At 44.6% G+C, this 23,744-nt stretch overlaps 1 protein-coding gene across 1 annotated transcript in view; it reads right to left on the bottom strand.

Annotated features, from left to right (window-relative positions):
- Positions 1–23,744, bottom strand: part of LOC311107213 (oxidation resistance protein 1-like) — a gene marked incomplete at both ends in the record, with an annotated part of 98,643 nt that overhangs the window by 64,863 nt on the left and 10,036 nt on the right. Inside the window, 3 exons of the mRNA XM_084149707.1 lie at positions 7,446–7,614; positions 13,255–13,631; positions 13,939–14,123. Of these exons, the coding sequence (XP_084005833.1) occupies positions 7,446–7,614; positions 13,255–13,631; positions 13,939–14,123 (731 nt within the window). The remainder of the gene's footprint in view (positions 1–7,445; positions 7,615–13,254; positions 13,632–13,938; positions 14,124–23,744) is intronic.

A 23,744-nucleotide genomic window follows, 5' to 3' on the forward strand; every position in this document is an offset into this window, starting at 1 on the left:
GTTTGAAAGTCACCATTGGCCTCATTGTGAAATCCCTGAGCGGTTTCCTTCCTCTCCGCCAACTGAGTTAGGAAGGACTCCTGTATCTTTGTGTAATTAATAACTTCACCATGCAAGGGATATTCATTGTCTGCCTTTTTTTTTACCCATCTACCAATAGGTGCCCTTCTTTGCGAGGCATTGGAAAACCTCCCTGGTCTTTGTGGTTGAATCTGTGTTTGAAATTCACTGCTCGACTGAGGGACCTTACAGATAATTGTATGTGTGGGGTACAGAGATGAGGTAGTCATTAAAAAATCATGTTACACACTATTACTGCAGACAGAGTAAGTCCATGCAACATATTATGTGACTTGTTAAGCACATTTTTACTCTTGAACTTATTTAGGCTTGCCATAACAAATGGGTTGAATACTTATTGACTCAAGAGTTTTAAGCTTTTAAATTTATAATTAATTTGAAAGATTTTAGAAAACCATAATTCCACTTTGACATTATGGGGTATTGTGTGTAGGCCAGTGATAAAAACATCTACATTTAATTCATTTTAAATTCAGGCTGTGACACAACAAAATGTGGAAAAAGTCAAGGGGTGTGAATACTTCTGAAGTCGCTGTAATATGCCATTTAGCTGCCCCTTTTTTTCAAAGCGACTTAGCATACAATTTGGCTGAGGTAATGAAAACATGGGACAAAAACAGACCCAGAACGTTTAAACCATAGCCAGAAACCTGCCAGGTCATCGGCCCAATAATGAGTGACCTGAAAAGTCTTCATCTCTACTGTACAGCTACTCTCCAACTATTGTTATGCTACCTCACACATATCTTCCGGCTGGCTACTCAACTGGCCCAGGCAGTGGAAGAGTAGTCCCATACAAAGTTTATGGCATGGGGACTGTGTCTCTTGTGTGTTAGAGATTTGGATGTAGCAAATGTTGACTGCAACTTCAGTAAGCACTGTCAGCAGCACACGCAAACTGTACATATACACATAGACATGCAGACAGAAACACATGCACAGAATGAAGTGTGGCATTGAAATCCTGCAAAATTAGATGGAGATGTCATTGAATTTGATTGAAGTAAAATAAACATGTTAATTTATTGTTGACTGTCATACAGTTAGTCTACAGTACAGTCGTGGTCAAAAGTTTTGAGAATGACACAAGTATTGGTCTTCACAAAGTTCGCTGCTTCAGTGTTGTGATATTTTTGTCAGATGTTACTATGGTATACTGAAGTATAATTACAAGCATTCCATAAGTGTCAAAGGCTTTTATTGACAATTACATTAAGTGTATGCAAAGAGTCAATATTTGCAATGTTGACCCTTCTTTTACAATACCTTTGCAATCCGCCCTGGCATGCTGTCAAATAACTTCTGGGCCACATCCTGACTGATGGCAGCCCATTCTTGCATAATCAATGCTTGGAGTTTGTCAGAATTTGTGGGGTTTTGTTTGTCCACCCGCCTCTTGAGGATCGACCACAAGTTCTCAATGGGATTAAGGTCTGGGGAGTTTCCTGGCCATGGACCCAAAATGTTGATGTTTTGTTCCCCGAGCCACTTAGTTATCACTTTTGCCTTATGGCAAGGTGCTCCATCATGCTGGAAAAGGCATTGGTCGTCACCAAACTATTCTTGGATGGTTGGGAGAAGTTGCTCGGAGGATGTGTTGGTACCATTCTTTATTCATGGCTGTGTTCTTAGGCAAAATTGTGAGTGAGCCCACTCCCTTGGCAACCCCACACATGAATGGTCTCAGGATACTTTACTGTTGGCATGACACAGGACTGATGGTAGCGCTCACCTTTTCTTCTCCGTACAAGGTGTTTTCTGGATGCGCCAAACAATCGGAAAGGGGATTCATCAGAGAAAATGACTTTACCCCAGTCCTCAGCAGTCCAATCCCTGTACCTTTTGCAGAATATCAGTCTGTCCCTGATGTTTTTCCTGGAGAGAAGTGGCTTCTTTGCTGCCCTTCTTGACACCAGGCCATCCTCCAAAAGTATTCGCTTCACTGTGCGTGCAGATGCACTCACACCTGCCTGCTGCCATTCCTGAGCAAGCTCTGCACTAGTGGTGCCCCGATCCCACAGCTGAATCAACTTTAGGAGACGGTCCTGGCGCTTGCTGGACTTTCTTGGGCGCCCTGACGCCTTCTTCACAACAATTGAACCTCTCTCCTTGAAGTTCTTGATGATCCGATAAATGGTTGATTTAGGTGCAATCTTACTAGCAGCAATATCCTTGCCTGTGAAGCCCTTTTCATGCAAAGCAATGATGACGGCACGTGTTTCCTTGTAGGTAACCATGGTTAACAGAAGAAGAACAATGATTTCAAGCACCACCCTCCTTTTAAAGCTTCCAGTCTGTTATTCTAACTCAATCAGCATGAGAGAGTGATCTCCAGCCTTGTCCTCGTCAACACTCTCACCTGTGTTAACGAGAGAATCACTGACAGGATGGCAGCTGGTCCTTTTGTGGCAGGGCTGAAATGCCGTGGAAATGTTTTTTGGGGATTAAGTTCATTTTCATGGCAAAGAGGGACTTTGCAATTAATTGCAAATCATCTGATCACTCTTCATGACATTCTGGAGTATATGCAAATTGCCATCATCAAAACTGAGGCAGCAGACTTTGTGAAAATTTGTATTTGTGTCATTCTCAAAACTTTTGACCACGACTGTAGATGACACTCAGTTCACCTCTTCTCCACTGACGAAATTTGTGCTTTGCAAACTGCGTCCAGAACTGATAAAAATGTATTTCCGATGTATTTTCTCTCTGGATTACAAGAAATGACATCACAAACATATCTCTAATGATACCATGATTTTAAGGCAAATTAGATAGATTTACTTTCCTTGAAAATGCCATAGTTCAAGCTAACTTAAACAGGTTAAACAGAAAACATGTGAAGCCTCTCAGAAACAGGCTTCCTGTGTGGGACTTATCCACACCTGGGTTCAAATCTTATTTGTTTTCTTTCAAATACTTTGAGCATTTTCCTGAGCCTGACAAGGAGTGCCAGATGGGCGGTTTGCAGTTTTGGAACAATTCCATTGGTTCCATTGGGACTGGCAAGTTCAATCAAGCACATCAAATATTTGCTGGACCCGAAACACAACCAAATTGAAGCAATTGACGTAATGAACCCAATATCAGATCGTTAATTAGCATCTTTCCCAATAATAAAAAAACACTACTAATAAATAACCTTTTGAATGTGTCCAGGAAATTCAGTGAATATCCTTGCAAATTCCCCAGAAATCTGGGACTTTAATGCAGGCAAACTTAAATCCATTTGCCCTCATTTCTACCAGCATGTCACATGTGCAACCAGAGGGAAAAAACTCTACACCACCTTTACTCCACACACAGAGACGCATACAAAGCTCTCCCTCGCCCTCCATTTGGCAAATCTGACCATAATTCTATCCTCCTAATTCCTGTTTATAAGCAAAAACTGACTCGCTCAATACGGAAGTGGTCAGATGACACGGATGCTACGCTACTGGACTGTTTTGCTAGCACAGACTGGAATATGTTCCGGGATTCATCCAATGGCATTGAGGAGGATACCCACTCAGTCACCGGCTTCATCAATAAGTGCATCGACGACGTCGTCCCAACAGTTACCGTACGTACATATCCCAACTAGAGGCAACATCCGCATCGAGCTAAAGGCTAGAGCTGCCACTTTCAAGGAGCTGGACACTAATCCGGACGCTTATAAGAAATCCCGCTACGCCCCCAGAAGAACCATCAAACGGGCAAAGCGTCAATAAAGGATAAAGATTGAATCCTACTACACCGGCTCTGATGCTCGTCGGATGTGGCAGGGCTTGAAAACTATTACGGACTACAAAGGGAAACCCAACTACGAGCTGCCCAGTGACGCAAGACTACCAGACGAGCTAAATGCCTTTTATGCTCGCTTTGAGGCAAGCAACACTGAAGCATGCATGAGAGCACCAGCTGTTCTGGATGACTGTGTGATCATGCTCTCAGTAGACGACGTGAGCCAGACCTTTAAACAGGTCAAGATTAAAAACATTAAAAAACATAAGACGACGTGAGCCAGACCTTTAAACAGGTCAAGATTAAAAACATTAAAAAACATAAAACAACATAAAAAATAAAATAAAATAAAAGATTCATAAAGATACGGGGCCAGACGGATTACCAGTACGTGTATTCAAAGCAAGCACAGACCAACTGGCAAGTGTCTTCACTGACATTTTCAACCTCTCCCTGACCGAGTCTATAATACCTACATGTTTCAATCAGACCACTATAGTCCCTATGCCCAAGGAAGCGAAGGGAACCTGCCTAAAAGATTACCGCCCCCGTAGCACTCACATCGGTAGCCATGAAGTGCTTTGAAAGGCTGGTGATGGCTCACATCAACAACATCATCCTGGAAACCCTAGACCCACTCCAATTCGCATACCGCCCCAACAAATCCACAGATGACGCAATCTCAATCGCACTCCACACTGCCCTTTCCACCTGGACAAAAGGAACACTTACAGTGGGGAAAAAAAGTATTTAGTCAGCCAACAATTGTGCAAGTTCTCCCACTTAAAAAGATGAGAGAGGCCTGTAATTTACATCATAGGTACACATCAACTATGACAGACAAATTGAGGGAAAAAAATCCAGAAAATCATATTGCAGGATTTTTAATGAATTTATTTGCAAATTATGGTGGAAAATAAGTATTTGGTCACCTACAAACAAGCAAGATTTCTGGCTCTCACAGACCTGTAACTTCTTCTTTAAGAGGCTCCTCTGTCCTCCACTCGCACCTGTATTAATGGCACCTGTTTGAACTTGTTATCAGTATAAAAGACACCTGTCCACAACCTCAAACAGTCACACTCCAAACTCCACTATGGCCAAGACCAAAGAGCTGTCAAAGGACACCAGAAACAAAATTGTAGACCTGCACCAGGCTGGGAAGACTGAATCTGCAATAGGTAAGCAGCTTGGTTTGAAGAAATCAACTGTGGGAGCAATTATTAGGAAATGGAAGACATACAAGACCACTGATAATCTCCCTCGATCTGGGGCTCCACGCAAGATCTCACCCCGTGGGGTCAAAATGATCACAAGAACAGTGAGCAAAAATCCCAGAACCACACGGGGGGACCTAGTGAATGACCTCCAGAGAGCTGGGACCAAAGTAACAAAGCCTACCATCAGTAACACACTACGCCGCCAGGGACTCAAATCCTGCAGTGCCAGACGTGTCCCCTTGCTTAAGCCAGTACATGTCCAGGCCCGTCTGAAGTTTGCTAGAGTGCATTTGGATGATCCAGAAGAGGATTGGGAGAATGTCAGATGAAACCAAAATAGAACTTTTTGGTAAAAACTCAACTCGTGTTTGGAGGACAAAGAATGCTGAGTTGCATCCAAAGAACACCATACCTACTGTGAAGCATGGGGGTGGAAACGTTATGCTTTTGGGCTGTTTTTCTGCAAAGGGACCAGGATGACTGATCGGTGTAAAGGAAAGAATGAATGGGGCCATGTATCGTGAGATTTTGAGTGAAAACCTCCTTCCATCAGCAAGGGCATTGAAGATGAAACGTGGCTGGGTCTTTCAGCATGACAATGATCCCAAACACACCGCCCGTGCAAGAAGGAGTGGCTTCGTAAGAAGCATTTCAAGGTCCTGGAGTGGCCTAGCCAGTCTTCAGATCTCAACCCCATAGAAAATCTTTGGAGGGAGTTGAAAGTCTGTGTTGCCCAGCGACAGCCCCAAAACATCACTGCTCTAGAGGAGATCTGCATGGAGGAATGGGCCAAAATACCAGCAACAGTGTGTGAAAACCTTGTGAAGACTTACAGAAAACTGTGTCATTGCCAACAAAGGGTATACAACAAAGTATTGAGAAACTTTTGTTATTGACCAAATACTTATTTTCCACCATAATTTGCAAATAAATTCCTAAAAAATCCTACAATGTGATTTTCTGGTTTTTTTCCCCTCATTTTGTCTGTCATAGTTGACGTGTACCTATGATGAAAATTACAGGCCTCGCTCATCTTTTTAAGTGGGAGAACTTGCACAATTGGTGGCTGACTAAATACTTTTTCCCCCACTGTATGTGAGAATGCTGTTCATTGACTACAGTTCAGAGTTCAACACCATAGTGTCCGCAAAGCTCATCACTAAGCTAAGGACCCTGGGACTAAACACCTCCTTCTGCAACTGGATCCTAGACTTCCTGACGGGCTGCACCCCATGTGGTAAGGGTAGGCAACAACACATCTGCCACGCTGATCCTCAATACTGGTGCCCCTCAGGGGTGCGGGCTCAGTCCCCTCCTGTACTCCCTGTTCACCCACGACTGCGTGGCCAAACACGACTCCAACAGAATCATTAAGTTTGCTAACGACACAACAGTGGTAGGCCTGATCACCGCCAACGATGAGACAGCCTATAGGGAGGATGTCAGAGACCTGGCGGTGTGGTGCCAGGACAACAACGTCTCCCTCAATGTGAGCGAGATAAAGGAGCTGATCGTGGACTACAGGAAAAGGCGGGCCGAACAGGCCCCCATTAACATCGACGGGGCTGTAGTGGAGCGGGTCGAGAGTTTCAAGTTCCTTGGTGTCCACATAACAAAAAAACGATTATGGTCCAAACACACCAAGACAGTCGTGAAGAGGGCACAACAACACCTTTTCCCCGTCTAGAGACTGAAAATATTTGGCATGGGGTCCCCAGATCCTCAAAAAGATATACAGCTGCACCATCAAGAGCATCATGACCTGTTGCATCCTCGCCTGGTATGGCAACTGCTCGGCATCTGACCATAAGGCGCTACAGAGGGTAGTGCATACTGCCCAGTACATCACTGGGGCCAAGCTTCCTGCCATCCAGGACCTATATACTAGGCGTTGTCAGAGGAAGGCCCAAAAAATTGTCAAAGAATCCAGTCACCCAAGTCATAGACTGTTCTCTCTGCTACCGCACGGCAAGCTGTACCAGAGCTCCAAGTCTAGGACCAAAAGGCTCCTTAACAGCTTCTACCCCCAAGCCATAAGACTGCTGAACAATTAATCAAATGGCCACCCAGACTATTTACATTGACCCCCCCCCCCCCCATTTGTTTTTACGCTGCTGCTACTCCCTGTTTATTGTCTATGCATAGTCACTTTACCCCTACATACATGTACAGATTACCTCGACTAACCTGTACACCCGCACATTGACTCGGTACCGGTACCCCCTGTATATTACTTTAGTTTATTTAGTATATATTTTCTTAACTGTTTCTTGAACTGCATTGTTGGTTAAGGGCTTGTAAGTAAGCATTTCACGGTAAGGTCTACACCTGTTGTATTCGGCGCATGTGACAAATACATTTTGATTTGATTTGATCCAACGGCCTGCTCTGGCCTCCTCCTGCGCCCATGCTGCTCACCTTTCGTGTGGGACTGCAAACCAGTACTCATGCTTCCGGTTCCTCTGGGCGTACTGCTGCATGGAGGCGCTGGCATGGGACACAAAGGTCTTCTTCATGGGCTTGCCCACCTGCAGACACAGAAACTTATGGGACCGCTGCCTCCGCTTCTCCTTGGGCACCGGCAAGGCTGTGGCAGGGGGCAGAGAGGACAGGTAATCTAGGTGTAATGAAACAGGAAGGGTAATGGCTACTGATCTGTGCCAGCAGCTCCAACAGTCTATGTACAGAATGTGTTCGTTAGCACATTAGTTCATGATGATGAACGGACCTATGTCTTGTGTCGAAAAATCATGTAATTTCAAAGTATGTGATGCATATCACACAAACTCCTAACTTAAAGGTGTTAGTAGATTGAGGAACACATCTCAAATAATTTTCGAAAAAATTATCAATACTAGATCATTCCTGAAATGTATTTATTGTAGATTTTAGATTTAAACCCTGAAATAAAGGTCCCTCATATGAAGTATACTGTAATAAGAAAGCATTGCTTTACTCACACCATCCTCAACAACAGAAAATCAATTTCAGGCTCATCCACTCCTGAGATTGTTTAAAAAGCCCTTTCTCTGATGAATAATGTCTTACTAAGCCTAATACTGGTTTTAAATGGGCAATCTGCAGTTGCTTCATCCATTTTTGGACTTCTGAATTAATTAAATTATTCTTGAATAGTATAACTTATAAATGCCTAGTTCAATTATGTTTTGAGGCTATATAGTATTTGTTTATATTTACTTTGTTTACAAACATTGGAGTGAAACAAATGTATATTTTGGGTTCTGATGGGGTAAATGTAAACAAACACTATATAGCCTCAAAACATGGTTCAAACTATAATTTTGATATCATGGATGGTCAGTCCTTGCATCCATAGCTCTGTTTATGAATTTGAAAGTGGTTACATTTCTCCAGCCCTATCGCTCAGCTTTTTACCAAAACACGACACTTTGTTACGGTTTCAACTGCTGATTGATGCTTTAAAGGCCCAGTGCAGTAGAAATTATGTTTTCTGTGTGTTTTGTGTCATATTGTACAACAGCTGACGAGTTCCAAACTTATCTGCCAATAACAGCTAGTTTTAAGTTTTCCCCTCCCCACTCAGACCACTCCCAGACAGTCCTAGCAAAATTATTCCAGATTTCTTTTTTTGCTAAAAAGCTATTTTTTACAATTCTTGTTGAAAACTATGACAGTAAGGTACTCAATTGTTACCCAGAAATGATTTGATAACAGCTGCATAAAAAAAAAGAAGTAAAAACCGGGTCCTGTTGAGAATTCTGTTACAGTTTTTTTTTTACACTCTTAGAAGTAAAGGAGCCTGGAAGAACCTTTTGGGGCTAAAAAAATTGCCTGACAGGTGGAACCTTTGCAGTTAAAAAAGGTTCATAGAGGAACCCCTGTGTAAAGGTTAAACCAAAATATTTTTGTGCTGGGAGGGGTTACATTTAGAATCTTATAAAAATCTAATAAAATGAAATGTTATTTGTTACATACTGTGAAATGCTTACTTACAAACCCTTAACCAACAATGCAGTTTTAAGAAAAGTAAGTTTCTCAACACTTTGTTATATACCCTTTGTTGGCAATGACACAGGGTGGCTGTAGTCTTTGGCAATTTTTAGGGCCTTCCTCTGACACCGCCTGGTATAGGGGTCCTAGATGGCAGGAAGCTTGACCCCAGTGATGGACTGGGCCATATACACTACCTTCTGTAGTGCCTTGCGGTCGGAGGCCGAGCAGTTGCCATACCAGGCGGTGATGCAACCAGTCAGGATCCTCTCAATGGTGCAGTTGTAGAACTTTTGGAGGATCTGAGGACCCATGTCACATCTTTTCAGTCTCCTGAGGGGGAATGGGCTTTGTCGTGCCCTCTTTGTCTGTTTGGACCATGATAGTTTGTTGGTGACGTGGACACCAAGGAACTTGAAGCTCTCAAACTGCTCCACTATAGCCCCGTCGATGAGAATTGGGGCGTGCTCGGTCCTCCTTTCCTGTAGTCCACAATCATCTCCTTTGTCTTGATCACATTGAGGAAGAGGTTGTTATCCTGGCACCACACAGACAGGTCTCAGACCTCCTCCCTATAGGCTGTCTCATCGTTGTCGGTTATCAGGCCTACCACTGTTTGTCGTTGGCAAACTTAATGATGGTGTTGGAGTCGTGCTTTATGCATATTATGTATTCTAATATTAATAATATTAATATTGCTGATGACAGAGTAATAAAGTGGTAACTATTCTAACTGTGGGATTTGCGTAGGCTCTTGAGGAACTCATACACCTCTGTAACCCTCATTGAAGCTACAAAACTGTCATCGTTCAACCTTAACAGGAATGACATTTACTTCCACAGGTGGTCTAAAAAGATCTACACACACTTTCTACTAAGCCTATTCTGGTAGGAAGCTGCTATAGACCACCAAGTGCTAACAGTCAGTATCTGGAAAACACGTGTGAAATGCTTGATAATGTATGTGATATCAATAGAGAGGTATACTTTCTGGGTGATTTAAATATTGACTGGCTTTCATCAGGCTGCCCACTCAAGAGAAAGCTTCAAACTGCAACCAGTGCCTGCAACCTGGTTCAGGTTATCAGTCAATCTACGAGGGTGGTTACAAACAGTACAGGAATTAAATCATCAACATGTATTGATCATATCTTTACTAATGCTGCAGAGATTTGTTTGAAAGCAGTATCCAAATCCATTGGATGTAGTGATCACAATATAGTAGCCATATCTAGGAAAACCAAAGTTCCAAAGGCTGGGCCTAATATTGTGTATAAGAGGTCATACAATAAGTTTTGTAGTGATTCCTATGTTGTTGATGTAAAGAATATATGTTGGGCCGTGGTGTGTAATGAGGAGCAAACAGACACTGCACTTGACACATTTATGAAATTGCTTATTCCAGTTACTAATAAGCATGCACCCCATTAAGAAAATGACTGTAAAAACTGTTAAATCCCTGTGGATTGATGAGGAATTGAAAAATTGTATGGTTGAGAGGAATGAGGCAAAAGGAATGGCAAATAAGTCTGGCTGCACAACCGATTGGCAAACGTATTGCAAACTGAATAAAAAGAAGAAGAAACAACAAGGATAAATGACATAAAGAATGATGGTGAAAAGCTTTGGAGCACCTTAAATGAAATTTTGGGAAAAAAGGCAAACTCAGCTCCATCATTCATTGAATCATATGGCTCATTCATCACAAAACCAACTGATATTGCCAACTACTTTAATCATTTTTTCATTGGCAAGATTAGCAAACTTAGGCATGACATGCCAGCAACAATTGCTGACACTACACATCCAAGTATATCTGACCAAATTATGAAAGACAAGCATTGTAATTTTTTATTCCAAAAATTGAGTGTGGAAGAGGTGAAAAAATTGTTGTTGTCTATTAACAATGATAAGCCACCGGGGTCTGACAACTTGGATGGAAAATTGCTGAGGATAATAGCGGACGATATTGCCACTCCTATTTGCCATATTTTCCAATTTAAGCATACTAGAATGTGTGTGCCCCCACGCTTGGAGGGAAGCAAAAGTCATTCCGCTACCTTAGAATAGTAAAGCCCCCTTTACTGGCTCAAATAGCCGACCAATTAGCCTGTTACCAACCCTTATTAAACTATTGGGAAAAATTGTGTTTGACCAGATACAATGCTATTTTACTGTAAACAAATTGACAACAAACTTTCAGCATGCTTATAGAGAAGGACATTCAACAAGCACAGTACTTACACAAATGACTGATGATTGGCTGAGAGAAATTGATGATCAAAAACTTGTGGGGGCTGTTTTATTAGACCTCAGTGCAGCTTTTGACATTATCAATCATAGTCTGCTGCTGGAAAAACGTATGTGTTATGGCTTTACACCCCCTGCTATAATGTGGATAAAGAGTTACTTGTTTAACAGAACACAGAGGGTGTTCTTTAATGGGAGCCTCTCAAACATAATCCAGGTAGAATCAGGAATTCCCCAGGGCAGCTGTCTAGGCCCTTTGCTTTTTTCCTTCTTTACTAACGACATGCCGCTGGCTTTGAGTAGAGCCAGTGTGTCTATGTATGCGGATGACTCAACACTATACACGTCAGCTACTACAGCAACTGAAATAACTGCAACACTTAACAAATAGTTACAGTTCATTTCGGAATGGGTGGCAAGTAATAAGTTAGTCCTGAATATTTCCAAAACTAAAAGCATTGTATTTGGGTCAAAACATTCACTAAACCCTAAACCCCTGCTACATCTCGTAATGAATAATGTGGAAATTGAGCAAGTTGAGTTGACTAAACTGCTTGGAGTAATCCTGGATTGTGGACTGTCATGGTCAAAGCATATTGATACAACAGTAGCTATGATGGGGAGAAGTATTTCCATAATAAAGTGCTGCTCTGCCTCTTAACAACACTATCAACAAGGCAGGTCCTACAGTCCCTAATTTTGTCGCACCTAGACTACTGTTCAGTAGTTTGGTGAGGTGCCACAAAGAGGGACTTGGAAAAATTGCAGTTGGCTCAGAACAGGGCAGCATTGCTGGCCCTTAAAAGTACACGGAGAGCTAACATTAATGACATGCATGTCAGTCTCTCCTGGCTCAGAGTGGAAGAGAGATTGACTTTATCACTGCTTGTTTTTGTAAGTGGTGTTGACAAGCTGAGTGGTGTAAGTGGTGTCGGACACCCATGCATACACCACAAGACATGCCACCAGAGGTCTCTTCACAGTCCCCAAGTCCAGAACAGACTATGGGAGGCGCACAGTACCACATAGAGCCATGACTACATGGAACTCTGTTCCACATCAGGTAACTGATGCAAGCGGTAGAATCAGATTTAAAAAAACAGGTAAAAAATACACCTTATGGAACAACGGGGACTATGAAGAGACACACACAAGGGTATATACACACATGCATACTCACACATTGTGATATTGTTGTATGGTGGTATTAAACATTTTGTATTGTAGATAGGTAGTGGTGTAATAATGTCCTATGATGCACTGTTTTATATTTTGTTTTATATGTAATGTAAGTGCTTTAATATGTTTGGACCCCAGGAAGAGTAGCTGCTGCCTTCGCAGCAGCTAATGGGGATCCCTAATAAATACAAATACAAATACCTCTAGTCCAAGGTTCCTCCAGGAAACCTTTGCTACATTGAAACATGAAAGGTTCCTCCAAGAACCCTCAACTAACCAAAAGTGCAAATATGAACCATTGACTGCACTGCTAAACAGTATCTTACTGGCAGCCAGTTACCTGTAAAGGTACAGTATGTTACCGTAAATTCCAAAGAAACGTTGGTTTAACAGTACATGGCCGTAATTTTTTTAACAGTAACTTACAGTAACTGGCCGCCAGTAAGTTACCGTAAAAACAGGATTAATGGTTCCTTGAGAATCTCCAGGGTTCTTTGAGTCACCACTAATTCTAACAGTGTAGAGGCAATATTCTTCAAAGCATCAGCCCTCCTCTCTTCCCTCATTTCAGAAATTAGCCAGAGGATACAGTAATAATCTTGAAAATGTGGCATATTATTTCCATTTATTTTTTGCCTGCAATGTTTGCAACACTGTATTTCTACCCACTTAAATGTTATTCTGTAAAACTAAATCAAAGAGGCTAGGTTTAAAAACAGTGATATTAATTTCTTATATATATAATCATTTCAAGCTTCTGTTCGTAGTGTTTTTTTTGGGCGGTCATTAACTCCTAAACAGAAAGACCACACTCTTCACACTCTACCTTTGCCTGTGCCCTCTTCTGACTGATCCTGATTGGCTGTCTTGGCCTCCTGCTGGTCCCCTTCTCCCTGCTCATTGGCTGACTGCATAGTGTGGCTCTTCCAAAGCTCCCTGAGCTCCTCCATGGCTAACTCAGAGTCCTGGGCCTGGTTGATGGTCTGGTCAGACTCAGATGAGGCCCCAGAGGACTTGTCCCGGCGTAGCTCGTATGAGGACCCTGGGTCATCCCGTACAGGGGAGACCTCAGTGCTGCGAGCAGTCGTGCTGGCGCTGTCATTTCCTGCGTCACGGGCACGCTGTGCCGCGTCCTCCAGGTTGCTCCAAGGCACCCTCTTCATGTGGCAGGGCTCTGGCGCTGATGACAGCAGCTCCAGTTCTCTAAAGAGAGACATATAGAGAAATATAGTGTTAGCTGTTCACAGATACTGTGGGTTATTACCAAAGAGATAAAAAGTAATACTGTATTTATTTGAGTTCTATTTAATTATGTGGTTATAACTGATGATTAGGGCCCTGAGTTTTTCCTAAGTGACCTGACTTGGAAAAACACAGGGCCCCTAAAAATGTACAACAAGATATATTACCTTGGAAACACTCCCGGCCCTGCTGATTATTGACATACAGCATAACATACCATGCTAATATGAAAACTGACTATAAAGTAGAGTAACTGCTAGAGACTTACGGGGGAACAAACTCTTTGATCCTGCTGTCGGTGACCTCGGTGCACATGGCGGCAGACATGACCTCCTCCAGCGGGCACATGATGCCATACTCCTCACAGCCGCGGTCCTGCACCAGCGGGTCCGCCTTGTGGGGTTCGAACATGAGGTTGTTGGGCGTGACCAGCAACACCCCACTGACCACCCCCTAAGGAGAGAGAGAAACAGGAAGTAGGTGAGGGTGGGAGGTATTGAGTTAGTGGCCTTTTCTCAATTGGATTTGCTCAACTCCTGTGTCCTCTCTCCTCTGTCCTCTTTTGCCTCCTTTTGAAAAAGGTCAAAGGTAATCCAGGAGAGGTGGTGAGGAGAGGGAACGTAGATGAAAATGTGCTTGTATGAAATGAGACTCTCCTTCTCCACTCGTACGTCATCAGGCAAATTACGTTTACAGGGGTGGATCCCAAAATAAATGTTTAAAGTGAAAAAAAAAAACTAGTTACTTGTGCAAGACATTTTATAGATAAAAGTAGCATATTGTTTTAAAAAATGTGGATGCTTTTGTCCTCCGACAAAACAAAAGCTGATTCAAAGGGGGTGTGGTAGATTTCAAAACTCTTCCGCAAAGGACTCATGTAGGATACACATGACTGTCCTCGATGAAAGGTGGCTATCGAGGAAAGGAGGACACTCTTCCTTTTTGCCTACAAACAAATTGACATCTCCTTGACCACACCACCACATCAATTTCTAGGTCACGGAGGAGAGAGGATGGAGGAAGGAGGGTGGAGGACAGACTTTTTCCCAAATAAGAAAAGGCCAGTGACTGAGTGACTAACTGACAATACCTCTATATAGATCTGGAAATATCAGTGAAAGGTCACACAAACAGACAACAGTAGTGTTTTGGAATGGATAGAGACAGAGGAAAGATGAGAAAGATATGAGGAGGGTGATGCTGAAATAGTTGTGGGCCGAATCGAAACCAAGCTGCAGTTTATACAGTATGTGTCCAGAGGCAGCAGCTTAGACCGCAAGGCAACAAACATGTCAATTGAGTGTTAGTACAGTCATACTGTATGTGTTAACTCAAAATGACACAACGACTAGGTTCCAGTTTAACAACGTTTACTTCACTGTATTTCCACAGTACATAGTCGCCATCACGCTCAGGCCAGGTCCATCTCCAGTGAGACTACTGCGCAGGCGTACTAATAACAGAGTGATAGCACCGTAATAACAGAAATATATGGATACTTTAAACAATCTCCCACTTTTCTTTAAAGAAATAAAACATCAACAAAATAATTTTATATCCCAAGTATTATTTAAGTAACCCATTATAAATGGGTTGTGTGACAAAGTTTTTATTTGTATTACTCAAGCTGCCACTTTCCATTACTGAGTGCCTTTAGAAGCACAAGACCGGATGCTCCCTTTTTTGTCAGACTGTTCCTTTGTGGATTCTCTGTGCTTGAATAAGTTCCTTGATGCTGCTAATCTCAAGATGAAGTATTTTCTCTGTGACAGACTTGGTTGACTTGACAGCATCAACTAAGGAGTAGTTGTCAGTGACACAAACTACAGGTAGAATGTACCGTTTTGTCTCAACAATGGTAAGCTCTGAGAACAGAGTTGCCAGAAAGATGGCATTGTCAATTCCATCTGCAAGAGCAAGGGTTTCTCCAGCAAGTGTGCTTCGGACAATCCTTCTGATCCTTTTTGACTGCCAACAGATTGGTGAGAATCTTCCTTCTTCACCCATTAACACGATTAGATGTCCACCATGTGTGCCTCCATCTGTAAGGTTCCCTAGGGAAGCCTCACTGAAGACAACTAGTTTCAGAGAGTCATCTTTTCCAACATGCTGAAACTTTAGTGTCACTTGTTGTGATTTCAGTTTACGAAGAACTTTGTTTGCCTCAAAGTTGAATGGTTTGTACAGAGGCGTGTTTTGTGTTGGATGCCAAGTTGCAGCCATCAAACATTACATCAGGTATACTCTGTCTAGCAACCCATATAATTTGACTTATCTTTGACCTCAATTGATCAGGAAATTCATTTGTATGGCTCTTTAAGAATCCATTTGGATGGGTTGAAGATTCTTGATATAGCTTTCCTGTTGAATCTGCATTGTTCCGTCAATTGTAATAAAGTCTATGCCAACATAACAAAAACTATCATGCTCCTCACGGCCGACCTGGAAAACAGCTTTGAGGTGTGGAATCACAGTTGTAGCAAAGGTCTGTGAGCCACCCCAGATGAAGTCATCAACATGACAAGCATGTAGAAGACTGCAGGATCCACTTTTGACATTTTTCCACCTGTACTCAGCATTGTTGCCTTGACTTTGTTATACCTGTAGAGTGATGCATCTGGCAAGGCCATACACACACTTTTTTACACAGTGTTCCTACGCTCTTAGCTTCAGGCAGAGCTCGGATGTGAATGTCCCTTGACAGCTACAGTGGGGAGAACAAGTATTTGATACACTGCCGATTTTGCAGGTTTTCCTATTTACAAAGGATGTAGAGGTCAGTAATTTTTTATCATAGGTACATTTCAACTGTGAGAGACGGAATCTAAAACAAAAATCCAGAAAATCACATTGTATGATTTTTAAGTAATTAATTTGCATTTTATTGCATGACATAAGTATTTGATCACCTACCAACCAGTAAGAATTCCGGCTCTCACAGACCTGTTAGTTTTTCTTTAAGAAGCCCTCCTGTTCTCCACTCATTACCTGTATTAACTGCACCTGTTTGAACTCGTTACCTGTATAAAAGACACCTGTCCAACACTCAATCAAACAGACTCCAACCTCTCCACAATGGCCAAGACCAGTGAGCTGTGTAAGGACATCAGGGATAAAATTGTAGACCTGCACAAGGCTGGGATGGGCTACATGACAATAGGCAAGCAGCTTGGTGAGAAGGCAACAACTGTTGGCGCAATTATTAGAAAATGGAAGAAGTTCAAGATGACGGTCAATCACCCTCGGTCTGGGGCTCCATGCAAGATCTCACCTCGTGGGGCATCAATGATCATGAGGAAGGTGAGGGATCAGCCCAGAACTACACGGCAGGACCTGGTCAATGACCTGAAGAGAGCTGGGACCACAATCTCAAAGAAAACCATTAGTAACACACTACGCCGTCATGGATTAAAATCCTGCAGCGCCAGCGCATGTCCAGGCCTGTCTGAAGTTTGCCAATGACCATCTGTATGATCCAGAGGAGGAATGGGAGAAGGTAATGTGGTCTGATGAGACAAAAATAGAGCTTTTTGGTCTAAACTCCACTCGCCGTGTTTGGAGGAAGAAGAAGGATGAGTACAACCCCAAGAACACCATCCCAACCGTGAAGCATGGAGGTGGAAACATCGTTCTTTGGGGATGCTTTTCTGCAAAGGGGACAGGACGACTGCACCGTATTGAGGGGAGGATGGATGGGGCCATGTATCGCGAGATCTTGGCCAACAACCTCCTTCCCTCAGTAAGAGCATTGAAGATGGGTCGTGGCTGGGTCTTCCAGCATGACAACGACCCGAAACACACAGCCAGGGCAACTAAGGAGTGGCTCCGTAAGAAGCATCTCAAGGTCCTGGAGTGGCCTAGCCAGTCTCCAGACCTGAACCCAAAAGAAAATCTTTGGAGGGAGCTGAAAGTCCGTATTGCCCAGCGACAACCCCGAAACCTGAAGGATCTGGAGAAGGTCTGTATGGAGGAGTGGGCCAAAATCCCTGCTGCAGTGTGTGCAAACCTGGTCAAAACCTACAGGAAACGTAGGATCTCTGTAATTGCAAACAAAGGTTTCTGTACCAAATATTAAGTTCTGCTTTTCTGATGTATCAAATACTTATGTCATGCAATAAAATGCAAATTAATTACTTAAAAATCATACAATGTGATTTTCTGGATTTGTGTTTTACATTCCGTCTCTCACAGTTGAAGTGTACCTATGATAAAAATTACAGACCTCTACATGCTTTGTAAGTAGGAAAACCTGCAAAATCGGCAGTGTATCAAATACTTGTTCTCCCCACTGTATGTTCCCTGCAAAAATGCAGATGATGTCTATGGACTGAAGTTTCCATTTTTTTCTGGCAGATCACTGTCATCAGCAATCTGAGTGACTCTGAGGCGCATGTCGGTCAGTCTTTTGGGAGTTCTTTAGCAGCCAGCTCCTCAAAACCTCTAGCCACTAGACATGTTTTTGGCACTATTTTAGTTAAGGATTCTTTAAGGGTACAGACCCACCTGGTTGAGACACATTTGTGGCCAATGTATTTGACTTCCTCAAACACTCAATTTTTCCTCCAATTACTGAGCTCATCTAGTTTACAGTGGGGGAAAAAAGTATTTAGTCAGCCACCAATTGTGCAAGTTCTCCCACTTAAAAAGATGAGAGAGGCCTGTAATTTTCATCATAGGTACACGTCACCTATGACAGACAAATTGAGATTTTTTTTCTCCAGAAAATCACATTGTAGGATTTTTTATAAATTTATTTGCAAATTATGGTGGATAATAAGTATTTGGTCACCTACAAACAAGCAAGATTTCTGGCTCTCACAGACCTGTAACTTCTTCTTTAAGAGGCTCCTCTGTCCTCCACTCGTTACCTGTATTAATGGCACCTGTTTGAACTTGTTATCAGTATAAAAGACACCTGTCCACAACCTCAAACAGTCACACTCCAAACTCCACTATGGCCAAGACCAGCTGTCAAAGGACACCAGAAACAAAATTGTAGACCTGCACCAGGCTGGGAAGACTGAATCTGCAATAGCTAAGCAGCTTGGTTTGAAGAAATCAACTGTGGGAGCAATTATTAGGAAATGGAAGACATACAACACCACTGATAATCTCCCTCGATCTGGGGCTCCACGCAAGATCTCACCCCGTGGTGTCAAAATGATCACAAGAACGGTGAGCAAAAATCCCAGAACCACACGGGGGGACCTAGTGAATGACCTGCAGAGAGCTGGGACCAAAGTAACAAAGCCTACCATCAGTAACTGTTAGGCCTACTGCTGCTAGGTAGCTCTCTCTCTGCTCTCCCCCTCCCCTCTGTCTGTTTTTGATTGCAGGAGTGAAGTCTGGTGTGCGGGAGTCAGGGTTCCAGCTGCAGCTCATTTACCATAATCACCTCAGCCTTTAAGACCCAGTCAAGACTACCATATTATTGGAACCTGACTCCTGCCTCCGCTTCACTCCTGCCACCACCATCCTGCTTTCCACTACCGGACCTTCCTTTTGGACTCACCACGGACACTAGGACGTTACGGTACCACTCCTGCTCTGAACCTGGATCTGTTACCCTCCCTGTAAACCTGGACTTGCTCTTCCCCTATTATTGGAAACCTGGACAAATTGAACTATGTAAATAAACCTGTTAAACCTTCTCTGGCTCGGTGTAGTTGTCTGCATTTGGGTTCAATCCAGTTGAATCATGACAGTATGACCTGACCATGATGAACCCAGCAGACTGTAGCTCGGATACCAACCCAGAGTGCACTCAAATTCGGACTGCCATAGCCAATCAGGGAATTTTACTTGGCCAACATGATACCTTGTTTAAGACTATTTCTGAGAACAGTCAGATGCTGTTTAATCAGATTCAATTACTCACCCATCAAGTGTCTGTCCTTACTACCCAAATTAATAATGCACCCCTCGTTCATGGCATACAAACTGCTCCTCCAGCCCAGATCAGAGAGCCTTTTGTTCCTGCTCCAGAGCGCTATGACGGGAACATGGGAACCTGTGGTGATTTCTTGACTCAATGCTCGCTAGTGTTTGAACAACAGCCCCTCACCTACGCCTCAGAGAGAGCCCGTATTGCCTACCTTATCAACTCTACTAGCGGTTCCGCTCGTTCCTGGGGATCCGCGGTCTGGGAGAGTCAGTCGGACATTTGCAACACTTACGTTGCCTTCACCACTGAGATGAGGAAGGTTTTCGACCACCCCGTACGGGGCAAGGAGGCTGCTAAACGCTTGTTGTCTCTTCGGCAGGGGTCTCGCAGTGTGGCGGAGATGGCAGTGGAGTTTCGGACGTTAGCGGCAGTGAGTGGTTGGAATGACGAGGCATTACAAGGAGTGTTCATTAATGCTTTGTCTGTGACTTTGAAGGATGAATTGGTGTCATATGATGAATCGCCTACACTGGATAACCTTATTTCACTCACCATCCGGTTGGATAATCGGATTCGGGAGCGCCGCCGGGAGAGGCGTGTTAGTTCCAAGCAACCTATCGGTCGTCAACCAACTCCTCCCCGCCTCTTCCCTACGGAGAAGGCCGAGTCTTCCCGAGTCGATACTAGGAGCACTGAACCCGAAGCCATGGAGGTGGGTCGTGCATGGTTGTCCTCAGAGGAGCGTGCACGTCGTATTCAGGTTCGGGCCTGCCTGTATTGTGGAGAAGCTGGTCATTTCGTTCCTTCCTGCCCAGTTCGTCCGGGAAAAGGGCTGGCTCATCATTAATGGGAGAAGTTTTGGTGAGCCGAACAGCGGATTCTTCCTCTTCTCCCCGCATTCTGCTCCAGGCATCCCTCCAGTGGCAGGTCCAGGATTTCCCTGTTAGTGCGCTGGTTGACTCTGGTGCCGATGAAAGCTTTTTGGATCGAGAGTTGGCTCAACAAATGGAGTTAGAGACTGTTCCTATGGACCGTCCGCTGCAGGCTAAGGGTCTAAATGGACAATTGTTGACCCGTATTACTCATCAGACTGTCCCTGTTTGTCTCAGAGTGTCGGGTAATCATCAGGAGAGCATTCAATTTCACATAATTGACTGCCCACAGACTCCCCTGGTCCTTGGTATCCCCTGGCTCATAAGACACAATCCACACATGGATTGGGTGACAGGTAGAATTGTTTCATGGAGCACATTTTGTCATGTGAACTGTTTGTGTTCTGCTCAGACCCCTGCCAGCACTGTGCCTCAACCTCCACTGGAGTCCATGGATCTCTCTGCTGTTCCTGACGTGTATCATGACCTGGCATCCGTTTTCTGCAAACACAGAGCTACTTCTCTTCCTCCTCACCGGCCATACGACTGCGCCATTGACCTCCAGCCAGGAGCCCCTCTCCCTAACAGTCGCCTGTACAATCTCTCCCGCCCTGAGACGGAGGCTATGGAGAACTACATGCGGGACTCCTTGGCGGCAGGTATTATTCGTCCTTCCTCGTCACCTGTAGGAGCGGGATTATTTTTTGTTGGGAAGAAGGATAAGACCCTCAGACCCTGTATTGATTACCGTGGACTTAACAACATCACCATTAAGAACAAGTATTCTCTGCCTTTGATTAATTCTGCTTTTCCCCTCCTTCATGGTGCTACCATCTTTACGAAACTGGATCTACGAAATGCGTATCACCTGGTGCGCATTCGTAAAGGTGATGAATGGAAGACTGCCTTCAACACACCCTTGGGACATTTTGAGTATCTGGTCATGCCTTTTGGTTTGTCTAATGCCCCTGCTGTTTTTCAGGCACTCGTGAATGATGTCCTTCGGGACATGTTGAATCGTTTTGTTTTTGTCTATCTGGATGATATCCTGATTTTCTCAGAGTCCTCCCAGGAACATGAACGGCATGTGCGCCAGGTGTTGCAAAGGTTGTTGGAGAACAAACTATTTGTGAAGATGGAGAAATGTGAATTTCATGTGTCTGAGACCTCTTTTTTGGGTTACATAATAGCTCAGGGGGAGTTGCGGATGGACCCAGCTAAGATCTCTGCGGTCACGGACTGGCCAGCCCCCTCCACCCGCAAACAACTTCAACGATTCCTGGGGTTTGCGAACTTCTACAGGAGGTTCATCAAGGACTACAGCCGCATTGCGGCACCACTCACCGCTCTCACCTCCATCTCACTACCGTTCGCTTGGAATGAAGGGGCCGAATCAGCGTTCGAAGAACTGAAACATCGCTTCGCCTCGGCTCCCATTCTGATGCAGCCGGACCCCGACCGCCAGTTTGTCGTGGAGGTGGATGCATCCGACACTGGGGTAGGTGCGGTGTTGACACAACGTTCTCCTGAAGATAACAAACTGCATCCCTGTGCTTTTCTTTCACGGAAGCTTTCTCAGGCAGAGAGGAATTATGATGTTGGCAATTGTGAACTGCTCGCCGTGAAGCTGGCTCTCGAGGAGTGGCGGCATTGGTTGGAGGGGGCGGAACAACCCTTCATCGTTTGGACGGATCACAAGAATCTGGCATACATCCAGTCAGCTAAGCAGCTCAATCCCCGTCAAGCCAGGTGGGCACTATTTTTTGGGAGATTCAATTTTTCTCTGTCTTACCGTCCTGGGTCACACAACGTCAAGCCTGACGCCCTGTCTCGTGTTCATTCTGCTGTTGATACTGGTAGTAACCCTGAACCCATCTTGCCTCCTACCTGCAGTATTGCGGCCATTACATGTGACATCGAAGGGATTGTTAGACAGGCTCAACATCATCAAGCTGACCCTGGGAGCGGTCCTCCTAACCGGTTGTTTGTCCCTGAGTCTGTTCGCTCCCAGGTACTTCAGTGGGCTCACTCGTCTTCTCTTACCTGTCACCCTGGAGTTACTCGGACCCTTGACTTTGTGCGACGGAAGTTCTGGTGGCCCAGGATGGAGGCGGACACTCGAGCCTTCATTGCTGCTTGTACGGTATGTGCACGAAGTAAGAACTCCACCCAGGCCAGCGCTGGTCATCTACGACCTCTGCCTATACCCAGCCGGCCCTGGTCCCACATTGCATTGGATTTTGTCACTGGACTTCCCCCCTCGTCTGGAAAGACTGTCATTCTTACTGTGATTGATAGTTTTTCTAAGTTTGCTAATTTTTTGTCCCTACCTAAACTGCCCACTGCCAGAGAGACGGCTGATATTTTGGTTGAACATGTGTTCCGCTCTCATGGTCTACCCACTGATATTGTCTCTGACAGGGGTCCCCAGTTTGTCTCCCAGGTATGGAAAGCTTTCTGTAAAGCTTTGGGCATCACATCCAGCCTGTCCTCTGGATATCACCCCCAGACCAACGGGCAAGCCGAGAGAGCGAACCAGGAGATGGAGACCGCTCTCCGCTGTGTCACAGGGTCTAACCCTGGGTCTTGGAGCTCCTTGCTCCCCTGGGTGGAATATGCTCATAACACCTTGACTAACGCTTCCTCTGGTTTGTCTCCCTTTCTGTGTGCTCTGGGTTATCAACCTCCCCTGTTCCCTTCTCAAGAGAGGGAACTGGCGGTACCCTCGGTGCAGTCCCACATGCGCCGCTGCTTCAAGGTCTGGAGGAAGGCCAGGGTAGCTCTGTCCCGAGCTTCGTCGTACATGCAGAGGCAAGCCAACCGTCACCGGTCCCAGGCTCCCGGTTACTCTCCTGGTCAAGAGGTATGGCTTAAGTCACGTGATCTTCCATTGAAAGTAGAATCTAAGAAGATGGCGCCGCGTTTTATAGGACCGTTCAAGATACTGTCTTTTGTTAACCCCTGCGCGGTTAAACTACAGCTTCCTGCCTCCCTACGGGTTCATTCCACTTTTCATGTGTCCCAGATCAAGCCTGTGTCTGTCAGCCCTCTGTGCCCGCCCTCACGTCCCCCTCCTCCGCCCAGGATCGTGGGTGGGGGTCCTGTCTACACTGTCCGGCGACTTCTGGATGTTCGCCGCCGGGGTCGTGGTTTCCAGTACCTGGTGGATTGGGAGGGTTATGGTCCTGAGGAACGTTCCTGGGTTCCCAGGAGCTTCATTGTGGATCCTGCTCTGGTCCGTGATTTTCATAGGTTACATCCGGATAAACTCCGTCGGCCGCCGGGTGGCGTCCGTAGAGGGGGGGGTACTGTTAGGCC

Source organism: Coregonus lavaretus (genome assembly GCF_964263955.1).
Source record: "Coregonus lavaretus genome assembly, chromosome: 3".
Lineage (NCBI taxonomy): Eukaryota > Metazoa > Chordata > Actinopteri > Salmoniformes > Salmonidae > Coregonus > Coregonus lavaretus.